The sequence below is a fragment of the Pelobates fuscus genome, chromosome 9 (genome assembly GCF_036172605.1).
Source record: "Pelobates fuscus isolate aPelFus1 chromosome 9, aPelFus1.pri, whole genome shotgun sequence".
Classification (NCBI taxonomy): domain Eukaryota; kingdom Metazoa; phylum Chordata; class Amphibia; order Anura; family Pelobatidae; genus Pelobates; species Pelobates fuscus.
In genome coordinates this window covers 121110504-121126082 of record NC_086325.1, presented here as the reverse complement: position 1 = coordinate 121126082, position 15579 = coordinate 121110504, and the positions used below count along the sequence as shown (strand labels likewise).

Genomic DNA, 15579 nt, shown 5'->3' with positions numbered 1-15579 from the left:
TATTAAGGAGGTCCGGCAGAGTGCAGGGGGTCCAAAAACCAGTCAGTATCTGGTGTGACCACCATTTGCTTTACGCAGTGCAACACATCTCCTTCGCATAGAGTTGATCAGGTTGTTGATTGTGGCCTGTGGAATGTAGGTCCACTCCTCTTCAATGGCTGTGCGAAGTTGACGGATGTTGGCAGGACCTGGAACGTGCTGTCGTATACGCCGATCCAAAGCATCCCAAACATTATCAATGGATGACATGTCTGTTGAGTATGCTGGCCATGCAAGAACTGGGATGTTTACAGCTTCCAGGAATTGTGTACAGATCCTTCCAACATAGGGTCGTGCATTATCATGCTGCAACATGAGGTGATGGTCGTGGATGAATGGCACAAATGGTCGTGGATGAATGGCACAACAATGGGCCTCAGGATCTCATCACTATATCTCTGTGCATTCAAAATGCCATCAATAAAATGAACCTGTGTTCGTTGTCCATAACATACGCCTGTCCATACCATAAACCCACCGCCACCATGGGCCACTCAATTCACAACATTGACATCAGCAAACCGCTCACCCACACAACGCTATACATGCAGTCTGCCATCTGCCCTGTACAGTGAAAACCAGGATTCATCCATGAAGAGAACACCTCTCCAAAGTGCCAGACGCCATCGGATGTGAGCATTTGCCCACTCAAGTCGGTTACGACGACGAACTACGGTCAGGTCGAGACCCCGATGAGGATGATATGCAAGCAGATGAGCTTCCCTGAGACGGTTTCTGACAGTTTGTGCAGAAATTCTTTGGTTATGCAAACCGATTGTTGCAGCAACTGTCCAGGTGGCTGGTCTCAGATGATCTTGGATTTGAAGATACTGGATGTGGAGGTCTTGGGCTGGTGTGGTTACACGTGGTCTGCGGTTGTGAGGCCGGTTGGATGTACTGCCAAATTCCCTGAAATGCCTTTGGTGACTGCTTATGGTAGAGAAATTAACATTTAGTACACGGGCAAAAGCTCTGGTGGACATTCCTGCAGTCAGCATGCCAATTGCACGCTCCCTCAAAACTTGCGACACCTGTGGCATTGTGCTGTGTGATAAAACTGCACATTTTAGAGTGGCCTTTTATTGTGGCCAGCCTAAGGCACACCTGTGCAATAATCATGCTGTCTAATCGGCATCTTGATATCCCACACCGATGAGGTGGATGGATTATCCCACCAAAGGAGAAGTGATCACTAACACAGATTTAGACAGATTTGTGAACAATATATGAGAGAAATAGGCCTTTTGTGTACATAGAACAAGTCTTAGGTCTTAGAGTTCAGCTCATGAAAAATAGGGTAAAAAATAAGTGTTGCGTTTATAATTTTGTTGACTCCCTGAGGAAATAGGCAAAGGGGATTTGCTCCAGTTTGGGCAAAGTCGTTTCTATGAGCATCAGAGGGATGTTATATATTACGTCAGCGTTCCAGGTCTGCAAACCCGCCAAAGCCAGCCATAATTGCTGTCACCAGAGACATAGCAGCAAGACCAGCCATAATGAATCACTTAAATATGGGAAGCAAAGAATAATCTAACTAGAAAACATTGAAATTCAATTTTTAAAGCTTTTTAATGTTGATGAAACATAATTTACTTTAAAGTTTTAATTTAAATTTAATGGCATTTTAAAATTAAACTCCAAGCATCATGACCAGTTCATTGATTTGAAACGCTGCACATGCAGGATTTAACCAACTGCTCATCTGTCTGAGGTTCAACAACACTTCCGGATAGCCAATGTCAATTATGTGCAAATGTATTTGCACAGAATGTCATTCATTGGCTGAAAAGAGATAGTTGATGCTCTCAGTCAATGAATGATGACTGCTTCTGCACCAAACCAGTGGGGATCCATTAAAGAGAGCAAATTGCTGCTTAAGAGTTTGCCCAATTTCCAGGGAACCAAGCTGTACTGGTTATGATGCTTGAACGGGCAGGGGTAGCCATATTATTGTAGGCCTCACTGCAATTACAAGAGCTGGACAGAATTGAAAATGTGTTTTACACAAGCAACATGTGTGAAGGTTGGAGATTTTAGATTCTGTACAAGTAGAAAAGGAAAAAATGTTTATCAAACACTAAACACCTTTTATGGTTCTCTTCCATATGCATCACCCAAATGTTTTAAAAATTACATTCATGGCTTTGAGTATAGTTTATACTTCATGGAGACTGGTAGAAGTGCATTCTTGATGGAACCTACCATCACTTCTTACAAGCCTGAACCATGTCCAAAACATGGAGCTTCAGCCAATACATTCTGACCGATGCAGTTCTGATCACATCATAAACAAGGAATACATACGTGGGGTTCAATACCCAATGCCACTATACCCAATACCCAAAGCCACTCTCAATGAAGATGAAACCTGGATGGATGAATATATGAAAAATACCCTGGAAAATTTAGGAATTCCAGAGGAATGTGTTATTAACAACTTAGGAAAAGACTTGAATAGCCCATAACTGAAACACACAGAGAAATGGCGACCCTGGTTCACATATATAGCAGATATACAGGGAAATGGGGAGGGGCTCATGAACGCGCCATCACCCCACCTTAGGACCTGAACATTACCCAAAGAAAGGTATAGGCCAGCAAGGAATACACAGAGGCCTATAACGGCACACCCGTTACCTGATTAAGGATACACATGTTATAACGGTGGTTCACGAACAACACTTCCCTTCCTTCACACCCCCTTCCTTCCTGTGTTTTTTTTTTCTTGTTCTCTCCTGTCTCTCCTACCACCCACTATTGGTTTTCTCCCCTCTACATGCTTGACTAACGATGTAACCCATTGAGATGCAACTACCCTGTCACTGACTTAACCTCACGTATATGAAGTTGGGCGAATAGTACTACCCCAAAAGAATAGAAACAACATTGAGAATTCGTATTACACACTGGAAGACAAGTGGGGCGTGGTGACAAGGTTAGATCACAAACCCTATAGATCAGATAAGTGAAGGAACCTCACAGGAATACTATGGAAAGCTTCAGCATACTCAATTCATCGGGTGCACACATTACACTAAGCGAAACATAACAGCCACACACGCTATAACCCATGAATTCCAACTTTGTTTACAAGAATATACAACAGTATAACATGTTAAGGCTCCTGAACTCCAAGGGGATGTATGACGGAAACTAAATAGCAATATATTGGTAGAATTGCATCACTCATTTTTTAATTTCAATCCACCACTGAAAGATCTTGATATGTAAGAGACCTGCATGTCTCACTATACCTATGACTTACCTACCTTTTCTAGTTCTGAAAATTCAATAAATTGATTTAAATAAAAAAAATGGATCTTCCCTTGCAACCCTATATTCTAATACTTATATGTACCAATTAATACCTTGACGAGGGAATTAGGGGGCTGGCAAGACAAACTTATTTAGTGGATTAATAGAATCCAATGCATCAAAACGAATGTGCTACCTAGACTTTTGTTTCTATTTTAAGCCTTACCTATCAGGGTCACCAAGGGCGATTTAGGTGAACTCCAGAGAATGATAGATGGTTTTATCTGGCAGAATAAGCACCATAGATTAGCTAGAAACACACTGTATAGACCTAGAAGTAGAGGGGGTTTGGTGCTTCCCAATTGAATTTTTAATTACTTTGCTGCACAATTGTCCCGAATAGTAATACCCCTCCAGGGGATAGCTGTTTGGTTGATCTGAAGGCTGGCATGATGGGTTCTGACTTACCTTCATTTTATATGTGGCTTGACAGGTCCTCTCTGGCTCCACTTTGTACATCATGCATGTCCATTTTGAATTCACTCAATCTCTGGGATAGATTAAGAACTAAATATGAACTAGCTTGCAACCACTCACTGATGACTCCACATGACTTTAGAAATTTAAAGAGAGCAGGCATCCAAAGATTTTATCGTAACAATGGAACAAATGTATAAAATGTATAAAGTACTGTTTCGTTGGCCTGTCACTCCCGTTCTGTAATGTAGAATTGGGAAGAATCCGACTGACCTGTGCTGGCCATAGAGGCACATACCTCCACATGTGGTGGGACTGCCTTAAGTTGCATGGATTCTGGAAGAGCGTAAGGGATCTTGCAGGTGCAGTCCTTCACCGGCCAATTGACTTCTCTCCCTGGATATTTTTGCTCTCACGATCAATTGATGGTTTAGCTAAACACTCTCAAAAACGTAAATTTATTTACCCTGGTGGCTAGGTGGCTTAAGACTGACCCACCCCCAATGAGAGAGGTTATTTCAAAAATAGAGGATAACTTTTTATGGATGACCTAACTGAACTGACCTAATTCTCCTTTTTTCAAAGTTTGGGACCCTTGGAGGGAATATAGTTCTAATAGTAATTAGATGGGCAATTACCTTTAGGGTCGAGGATCGTGCGTTGTGGCACTATTCTTTCTCCTCCATTTTCTATCCCCCTTCTCTTCTCCCTCTATTTCCTTTTCCTTCCTATATGTTTTTAGTTTACCATTAAATACTTAAAATCATGTATCGATGCTGAATCATCGAACATCTCTGATTTTAATTAGTGTTCTGATGTTGAGTACTGCTTCTTGTGCATCTGACATGCTTCCTATTTTACTGTGTTTCATTTATTTTATGGTAATGGTTTGTAATTTGCTGATTATTGTATAACTAACCATTTTTACAATCTGTTGTTGCTAAGTGCCAACTTGTGACATCTTCTTGAATAATTGATGGGAAGATTAAATGTTTACTCGATGTATTCATCAGCATTTTGAATTGTCGTGTTTCGTATGTCTGCCTGTCTGTCTCTCTTAAATAAATTATTTTTAAAAAAAAGAAGAAAATATTGCCTTTCCTTCACAATTGCAGGATTTTTTATGCAGGGTTAATGTGTGGGGGGAATGGCATCCCGACCACTTAAGTAGTCTGGGTGTCTACAGCATTCCTTAAAATAAACACTGGCATACCTCCCAGTATTTCAGGTGAACAAAGAGGAACAATTTATAGGGGAGGTGTTGCCACAGGTGAGTATAATCTGATACATTTTAGGTGACCTACTAATAACTAGACTTTTCATCAAATGACTCAAATGTCTTGTAGACCACAATACATTTGCAGACCGCCCCCAAACAAATCGATCTTTCTAGGATTGACCGGTGAAGTCTTTCATTGACTAAGACTCCACAGGTAAATCCTGAAAGGCGCATATTTAATCACATTTTATTTGTTTGTACAAGCTGCAATGCATTTGTTGACAAGTCAGCTAATATTGTTTTCAACTAAAATGTAATTTACAACAAGAGCAATTTATTTAAATCAAAAAGAGTGATTTTAAAACACATTTATTGTAGTTTAAAGGCATAATATTGTATAATTGCTGTGGATCAGACACACCAAGAATATGGAGCTTAATAAATAAAAGTTGAAAATTAGAATGTAAAAGAAGGACAGAGATATTTGGGTTCAGATTAGGGAGGGACTGTCCATACTACTTGGGGATACTATAGAGGCATGCACTTATGAAAACAGAATATATTAATATAAATTCTATGTAAATCCTCTGTAGTACAACCAAGCTCACAAAGACGAAACTTGCATATAGCTTGAATTTAAAGGATTGTAAATGTCAAGTTCAGCATAAATATGACAATAAATTGTTACTTTGGCACATCTGCAAGAAGGCTTAGTGTTCTTAGCACAGATAGAGTTGTAACTCTAGAATCGGGTTACCACTAGACCTGGCTCTCTGTAATTCCATAAAGACAACCAGACACACGCTGAACAGTGTACATTTTATTGCGAGTTGAAAAAGGCAGATATTTACTTTACCCGCAAAATTACATTAAAGTAAAGTGTTTGCGTTTAATGTTCATATATTCAGTGTTTATGCAACATAAAGTTAAATATAAGTTGTAGTTAGTTTGTTTGAGCATGCCTTCCAGCAAAACTAGTAGCAAATCACTTCATCATATTATATGTGCTAGATGTTTTTAGAGAATGTAATTCACAATTAGAGTGACTTGCAAAGTTGCTGAAACAATTTTCATTTTCATTTTTTTTTTGTGTAGGGTTTTTTTTTTTATTTTATTTTGTTTTGTTTTTTTAACATAAATGTATGAACATATGAAAGGCTTGTCGGTTACAATATTGTTCTTATAAAGCAATTTTATGTTTCTTCTTTGCTAGGATGACCATCATTCTGTTGGATTTCATAGTTTCTTCAATGAATGACCTAGCCCTAGCTCACTAAAGAGGTGTCTCACTGCTATAAATTATCTTTAATACTCTTACAATTTGTTCATTACAGGTTCGCCCTCCCAGGCCTAATGTTGCACGAAGACCCAAAAGTAATGCAGTTGTGGAAGGCCGCAGAACGTCCATCTCTAGCCCTGAACAGTAAGTTCTTTCATTCTGTTGTTTTCGTACAGGCTCATTTTAAACCCCACTGCATTCCAGTGGCATCTGGTGACATTTTAAGATGGTAGGGAGCTAGACTCCTTCCCCATACCGTACAGAGATGCTCATACAATACAGAGAGCTGAGCATAATACAGAGATGCTCATACAATAAAACAAGCTAGACACAATATAAAGATATCTATAAAATACATAGAGCTGAGTACAATACAGAGATAACCATACCACAAACAGAGCTGAGAAAAAATATAATACACAGAACTAGGCACAATAGAGATATAACATAACTATCCAACACAGCCAAGATCACTGTTATGGATTACACAGAGCTGCAATACAGAGATAACCACACCGTACATGTTTCTGTAAAATGGTTTAGCTCTCTCTTTTTATATATATATATATATATATATATATATATATCTCCTTTATATGAAAACGTCAACTTTCTAATACATATTGCTGCTGTTACGAAACATGTCCGCTACTCCCATTAGCTCCCAGCACACAGTATTCACATTGGTAAAGCATCAATATACTGATAGACTCCAACCATTTCAGCTACTCATGACTCACTATTAGCTCTCAGCACACAGTGTACACAAGGTTAACGCAGCAGCATACTAATAGACTCCTTGTTACCTAGCTGGCAATGCAATTAATCTTGAGTGGTAATATGGAGCCAAGAAGTAGCTGGCATGGTTAACAGAAGCAGCAATCATTGCAAGTTAAAACTTATTAAAATCAGAATCAGATCAGTCCTCAGAGTTAGAGTCAGTCTTGCAGTTTGAAGCTTCACAACATTTCAACCAGCCAGAAAATGAGTGTCGCAGGTAGCAGAGTGACTGAGCTCTTTAACCCCTTAAGGACCGCAGACGTATGAGGTACGTCCAACTAAAAACACAGTCCTTGAGGACCGTGGACGTACCTCAAACGTCCACAGCTAATATGTCCTTAACCCCTTAAGGACACATGACATGTGTGACATGTCATGATTCCCTTTTATTCCAGAAGTTTGGTCCTTAAGGGATTAAGGACCGCAGACGTATATATCATACTTCTGCGGCTAATACATCCTTAAGGAACACGGACGTACCTCATATGTTCACGGCTATGGGTATTGCACAATGCCTCGATGTCGAGGCATCGTACAGTACCCTCCCCCCCTTACTTCCGGGCACCCGAGGGATCGCTCCCCCCGAAGCAATCACTTCTGGGTTGCCGCACGTGGCGTCCAGCAGTGCAGAGCATCGGAAGCCATCAGGCAGGCTTTTGATGCTCTGTCTGTACGGAGTGCCTCGAGGGGTCAAGGCACTCAGTAAAATAAATTGAAAAATATATATATATTTTTTTTTTATTCATTCAAAAATGTCCCAAATAGGACATGGGTGCATGATGACCAGCTGTGAAAATTCCACGTTGGAAAACTGGAATGGGCACACTCCAAATAAGGTATTTTAGCCCCCAGAGAACCCGACACACCTGTACATGGGTGGTATCACTGTACTCAGGAGATGCTGCTGAATACATATTGGGGTGTTCTTTGCCAGTAACCCTTAAAGTTCTCAGTACATGTATTCTTCAATTGCTATGTGTGTCAAAAAATTCACCAATATTTATTTTTATTTTTAAATTTGCCATAGATTGGTGGTAAAATAGTTGCATGAAAAGAGTCAAAATACCCCAAATATAATACCCTAGGTTGTCTTGTTTTAAAAATTATATACATGTGAAGGATTATTCAAGGATTCCTTAAAAATATCAGTGTTACAATGTAACCTTGCGTTAATTTTGGGGGAAAAAAGTTTGGAAATAGCTACTTTTACTTATTGCCCTATAACTTTCCAAAAAAAAGCTAAGAGCATGTTAACATTGGGTATTTGTAAACTCAGGACAAAATGTAGAAACTATTTAGCACGGGTGTTTTTTGGCGCTGTAGATGAGTAACAGATTTTGGGCATCAAAGTTTGAAAAGTGGGGTTGTTTAAAAAAAATGTCATCATATTATATAATTTTGTTTATAGTAAATTATAGGATATGATGAAAATAATGGTATGGTATATTTAGAAAGGCCATGTAATGGCGAGAAAAACTGTACATAATGTCTGGCTACAGTAAATGAGTAAGAGGAAAATTACAGCTAAACACAGACACCGCTGAAATGTAAAAACAGCCCTGGTCCTTAACGGCGAGAAAATTGAAAAGTGGTCTGGTCACTAAGGGATTAAAAAAGATGCTGGGTTTGTGCAGTAGGAGTTATTAAAACTATTAGTGATAGGCAGCACAGTGCAGTGTGTCAGAAATGTCTCACCCCCCCCCCCCCCCCCCCTCCTTGTCACCCCTGGGCTTCCTTGGCGTTGTATATATATATATATATATTAACTATATATTTGAGTAAATCCAGAAGCTGCTGTGCTCTCCCTGGGCTAATTCCAATATAACTTCTTGATTATCTCTCCTGTGGGCACTGTAACCCCACCTCCTGCTGCTATCAGCCAGGGATGGCTCCTGAATAGAGAGGACAGTAACATGCCTCCACTCACGGGTAGCTTGCTCTACTGCCCGAATGGCAATTTAGTTGAAATTTCTGAAATCCTTCTTAAAGGACACTAGGCAAAACCTGCTGATGCAGTGCAGATTTCAACAAACACCCTCTTTTGACATGCCTAGATGCTCTCAAGTAAGCTTATCCAAACAGCTGAAAAAATGGGTAGAACTGAAACATATTACAGAATTAAAGAGAGAGTAAAATTTCCATATTGTTTTGGCTCACCACTCTCACTTCCAGAAAAACATTGTTAGTGTTTCTAAACTACTGCAAATGTTTTGGTTTTTTTGCACACAATAAAAAGTGGCGTGTCACTACCCCATGTACTTCTATGGTCAAGCCTCCACTGCTGCTTTCACTTGTATATTTTGGGTATACATTGTGCATATGTCTGTTTGTCTTTGCCTGTATAATGCAGTCCAGTATCCGTATATGTGTGTTCATTGCTTTTTAGGAAATACTTTTATTCTGGGTTGAAGAAGCAGAACAGAATGTTTGCTTGAATAATTTGAGTAGTAACAGAAAGCAAAATTCTGTATTTTTTCTCTAACTACTGCTATGGTATGAGACAACTACACAGCAGATCAGTCTTTTTTCCCTTTTATAGTAATATCCCATGACATTAAAGCACAACAGAGTTCCCACTCACTGATAAAGACAATCTTCTAATACAGTGTACACTCACTGTAGAATTTAGAAGAGCCAATTCATTGCTGTGTAAATCTCTCAGGGAAATCAAACCAGGATCATCTGTGACTCAAAAACCAAGATAAATGTAAAAGGGAGATAGATCATGGTCACATAAATCTTACCCAGCTTGTTTTACTAGAGCCTGCTGCATTAAAATAAATCATTGCTAGAAAAAAGATAATAGTATTTTGCAATGTGAGTAACGCATCCACAACATCAATTAACAAAAAATCTCAGAGCAAGTAGCAAAAGGTCCAAGGAGACGAATAGAACTTGCAACATCAATTTGTATTTAATATATGGACTAAACCGCATATGCACATAAAACCATACGAGATAAGTCCTACTGCAAGTCCACATAATCCCTTGCATAGCATATTTTCTTTACCTCAAGATAAGCCATGTTGGTTTCCATCTTTCCTGTTAACTTTATTCTAGAAGTTTGGTCCTTAAGGGGTTAAAGAATAAAATCTTGTCACTGATCAACAATGACAACATTTGCATAAAATGTTACTGGAACGCACATCACCAACCTTAAATCATATCCATGTTTACAATGATAGGGATGCATACGAGCAGGAATGTATTTACCACAAGGCAAACAAGGCATTTGCCTAGGGCAGCACTTTCAGGGGCGGGGGGGGGGGGGGGAGGGGGAGGAAGGGGGGGTGCCAAAAAATGCCACCCCAAGCTCCCAGACAAATGCCTTGCTTGACTTGTGTTCTGGGCTGTCCACCTTACTGTGAGTGAGTGAGTGAGTGAGTGTGTGTAGCTGTCAGTGTGTGTCTGTGAGTGAGTGAAAGTGTGTGTGTCTTTCAGTTAGAATGGGTGTGCCTGTCAGTGTCTGTATGTCATTTTATGTGTATCTGAGAGTGTGTGTCAGTGTGTGTCTCTCAGTGAAAGTGTGTGTTGGTTAAACAGTGTGTGCTTATGACTGTATGTGTGTGCCAATGACTGTGTATCTGTCAGTGAATGTATATCAGTGCATGTATCAATGAGGGCATGTGTCTGTCAGTCAAAAAAGTGGCCTTGACACGAAGTGGGGGGTCAAATTTAGATTTTGGGGGTGCCTGAATGTAGTTGTGTCTAGGGCAGCACAAATCCAAAACGCATACGAGCCAACATTTTAAATGGACAAAGAGGGACTGTTACAGAGCCTTAGTCCAGACAGGACTCTCTCTCTGCTATGATCAGGAATTCAGGAACTCAGGAACAAGAAAGAGCCAAGTGAATAAACCACCTCCTCCCCAGCAACTGAACAACGCACAGTTCAGTTCAGTTCAGACCACACACAGCTTTTTGCACTGACCCCTATCATCCTACATACAAAATTCAAGGGTTTTCCTCCCAGGAGCCTCTGTTTCTGAGAGATAATTGAGTGAGAAAACTATAACTCAATTATCTCTCAGATATAGGAAAACATATACAATATCACAAATAATCCCAAAAATACGTTTAAATAACATAGGAACCCCACAAAAGTCATATTACCGAATAGCTTGGGTCTGAGCGCCTACATTGTCGAAATAGCACTCAGATCCCTTCTGTGGTTCGGGAACGCCATGAGGTGATACCCCAAAATAGTTCCATAGAAAACAAGGCAACGACCGGTCATCTTTTGTGGGTTCTCCCATGAACACTGACGAATGCTCCCTCTGTTCGGCAGATCCTATGTCCCAAACGCTGTTCGTCTAGTTGGTCTGGAAGTGGGACGGGCGCAGTACCATCCTTGCCAAGGTTCGCGGAAATGTGAAAAATTGTTCCAGGCGTTCGACCAGGTACCACTGCCTGCGTTTAGGAGACAAAATGGCCGCCATGCAATAGACCATGTGCGTTCGGTTATGGCGGCCACACAGGGAAACACTCAAGTTAATCACCAATTTGTGGTTAACAGCCAGGGGAGGTTGGTGTTCAAAAGGGTATAACAAGGAGGGGACCACACACTGTCCATTCGGGGGATGAACAAGGGGGTATGGGCAACGGAACACCAGATGATTGAGTTTGTTACAGTCACACTTTGGTTTAGAGGTGGAAGTGTGTGTTTAGGCTGTTCTGATACATTTTAGTTGACTTACTAATAATTTCTGCTCCTAAATTGAAACATAGAGAAAGAACAATGTATCTTATGTACAAAGACTGATTTCTAAACACGTTTATTGTACAGACATCTTACTGTGAGTATAATTGCTGTAGACCTCTGTTATACACTCAGACACACCAATAATGCTGAACCCATAGAACTGAAGGACATTAGGAATAGTAAAGAGGGACTGTACCTGCTAAATATAGATACTTGGCAGGTATGGTGTTGGGTGTTGTAGTATGTTATTACCGAAGCAATCACATATAACACACCATATGCAACCCCTATATCAATATTCAGAAACTGTAATATACTAAATAATATCATTTATAGGTAAAGCATAATAAGAGTAGGAGTTTATAGCTGAAATACATTGCCAGCATTAAAAGCCCATAATCACAAGACTTATTTTTCCAGATTAGATTCCACTTGAGATATTTAGTTTGATTTACTAATACCCAAGTTTTTTTTTTTTTTTTGTTTTTTTTTAAAGGGTTTTTTTTTTGGTGGGGTGGGGGTCACAGGAAAATAATACAAAAATTGCTCTAACTGGAGTCATTTTGCTGTGATTCTAGTTAGTAAAGGGTTTCGTCTGGACCGCTGATACTTCACAGGAAACTATACCACAGAGCACATGTGAGTCACGGCTGTGGCTGCATTAATAAAGTAACTTAACTCTTAAATGCCAGAAAATTGAGTAGTATGACTGCACAGGCATGAACTATGCACCAAAACAATTTCATTACGATAAAGTAGTTTTGGTGCTTAGCGTGTCCCTTTACACATACATACACAGTAATAAATGAAAAGGTGTAAAATAAATCTTCTTTTTTTTAGTATCAATTCCAAATATTCCCTGATGCAGATTTTAAGGGGCTTAGCATCAAAGTGTATATATAAACAGCTGAATAGGTACATTTAGACAACACCGCATAATGATAGTTAAATGTACATGAAACATTCTGTGGTTCTATATATTTGAAAACTCATGATAGCTAATTGGTGGCTTCCCTTTGATGAGGCACACTTGCAATCATTAACACAGGCATATCTCATTTTGCTGCGAGTTTGTAGGCAATATGCCTGAAAATCAATTACGCTAGAACTGTCAAGTTATGCTAGTTTTTTTTCACAGCAAGTCAGACTAGTTACACACAGATATTTTATAAGATACAACATTTAGTTTACGCTGCTTTACTCACACACTAGTAAACAGACCTGATTGTTTTTCTTCTGCTCCAAATCCCATTAAGACTAAAATGGAAACTTGTTACCCAGACCTGCAGATGCGGTCAGTAATTTCAGCCTTTTTTCATAACACAAAATGTGTTTAATTTTAAAATAATTACACAGTGATTTTGAAGTGGTCATGGTGCTTGGAGTCAGAGTGTGTAGGGTTACAGTATGAAACTCTGCATATACAGAGCCATAAATGTTGCTGCCGGAGATGTAACTCCACCTCCCACAGCGCCATTAATATGTCATTAGCCAGCACAGAGCAAGAGTGATTCATTCACTTTATGATATGCTGAATAAATATAACTCTGATCTCAGCTGACAGCGATTTCTTCTAAAACTTAATCTCCACTGTTCCTATATAAATAGAAATCCAGTCAGTATACCACCCATCATAAAAAAGGAGATGGAAAGAAAAGAAATAATCCATAGAACGTGGTAAAGCTGTGAAAATAGCAGAAAAAGATCACGCTTATTAAAATAAATGACACACTCAAATAGGCGAGCACAATCCCAAATTAAGAAACACCATAGCTTTGATGCATGTGATGCCTAACTTGGCACTTACTCAGAGGAGTAAGGCAGCTGAGTGAGTGGAAAAAAGTCCATCTGTTACCTTCCTAACTGTATACCGACAGTCAGATTTCATATTGACCTATATGTTCTCAGAGAGACTTCAATTTTTTTTTTTTTTTGCACTCTGGAGTTTCTATGCCCAATAATGACTTTGTGGTAGTCGGGTAATGCATAACAATCATTTTCTATTATATATGTCAATATTATTATATTTTTTATTTTATTTTTCTCCAAAAAAAACATACCTTGAGCTCATCCATCTTCCCTACATTTGTCTCCCTGCTTTCTCGTTCCTTTCAAATGTACCTCGATCTCTCCTTCCTTCTCAGTTCTCTTTCCCTCATGATCCCACATACCTCTAATTTCTGTCCTCTGATCTCTCCCTTGTCTTTTTTTTTTTTTTACGTCTTCATTTGTTTTTCCATACAAAAGACATATCCAGGGCACCTGCCCTACACTGAACACCATAAATAGAAAACAAACAAACAAAAAAAAGACCCAAAAAAACCCATACACTATGACAGTCAACATTATATTACAACACTTGCAATAACACCTTTGGGGATTGTTGGGGGGGGTCTCCTACCTATATTCTTCCTAGCAACAATAGTTTTGATACAGCAATTTTGTTCAGGTATTACTTCACTCACTCTCCATTTTTTTCAAGACGATGCTTACCTAACTCCTGATTTTTTTTGATATGGCTTAGAAATTAAAGATTCCATCCTTAATTGGTATAGGGCTTGTATTTGGAAATGCTCTAATATAAAGTGTGCCAAGCTCTTCCAATTTTGTGCAACAATTAGTTTGACTGCAGCCATATAATGTACAGAAATATATACAAATCTTTAAAGTGTAGATTTTGAATATGGAGATGTAGTAATGCGTTTTCTGGACCTCTGGAGATTCGTTTCCCTATTAACCTTTGTAACCTACAAAAAAACATTGATTGTAACTCTTTCACCAACTCACACTCCCACCATATATGTAAAAAAGAGCCATAGTGTTTATGCATCTCCAGCAGATCGAGGAACTAGAATTATACATTTTAGCCATCTTAGATGGTACCATGTACCACCTGTTCAGTACCTTAAATACCACTTCTATGATATTCAAACAGTGTATATTTGTAATTGTTTGAGGTAGCACCCGACACCACTCCTCACTTAAAATTTTTATTTTAAGGTCTTTCTCCCATTTTTGGACTTATCAGATTATTAGTAGGAGCTTCTATTTTTAACAAACCTCTTCTGACTTTAGAAGCTACTTGTAGTACTGCCTCATTATTTAGTATTGCACTTCAAATGTATGCGTCCTCTGAAGAGTTATAAAGAACGTTTTGTTTTCTAAAGTTTTTAATTCTAAAATAGTTGTACCATTATTTTGACAATAATTGAAACTTTTGAGTAAATGCTGCGCATGGTTTAATGTTGTCATTTAACAATAATTGGTTAATTTGCTTTATGCCCTTTCGAGTCCACTCTTCAATATGTAAATCCATCACAAATAATGGAATATTAGATCATTTGAAGCTTCCTAGCCCACTCATGCATTTCATTTTACCCCATTCATTCAACAGTGAATCCAAACAGGCGTTGGAGGCGCTAGCCACTTTAACCCGATCATCCTTTTTCCCCAACCACACCAAACAGCTCAAATCTTCTACCCCACTCATTTCCGTTTCTAATATATGCCATCCCTCTTCTTTAGTACTATGTAGTTGTGTCATATACAAGTGAAAAGTAATATTTGAAAGATATGCATAATTCATGTTAGGAAAGCCTATACCACCTTTTCTGCATCAATAGTTTTGTGTTAATTCTGGGTCTTTTCCCTTTCCAAATAAAATTAACAAAATCTCTCTGCACCAAATCAAGCCAAGGTTGAGTCATTCTTAAGGGAAGCAAACAAAATAAGACCATTTAGGCATCAGACAGGCATTAATTAGATTGATTCTCCCCCACCAAGAGAACTCGAAATGCCTGCATTTTTTCAGGGAACTATGAGTATATC

At 39.0% G+C, this 15579-nt stretch overlaps 1 protein-coding gene across 1 annotated transcript in view; it reads left to right on the top strand.

The window, feature by feature from the left end:
* Window positions 1-15579, top strand: part of DENND1A (DENN domain containing 1A) — a 920735-nt gene that overhangs the window by 881570 nt on the left and 23586 nt on the right. Inside the window, exon 21 of the mRNA XM_063432346.1 lies at window positions 6325-6413. Coding sequence (XP_063288416.1) covers window positions 6325-6413 — 89 coding nt within the window. The remainder of the gene's footprint in view (window positions 1-6324; window positions 6414-15579) is intronic.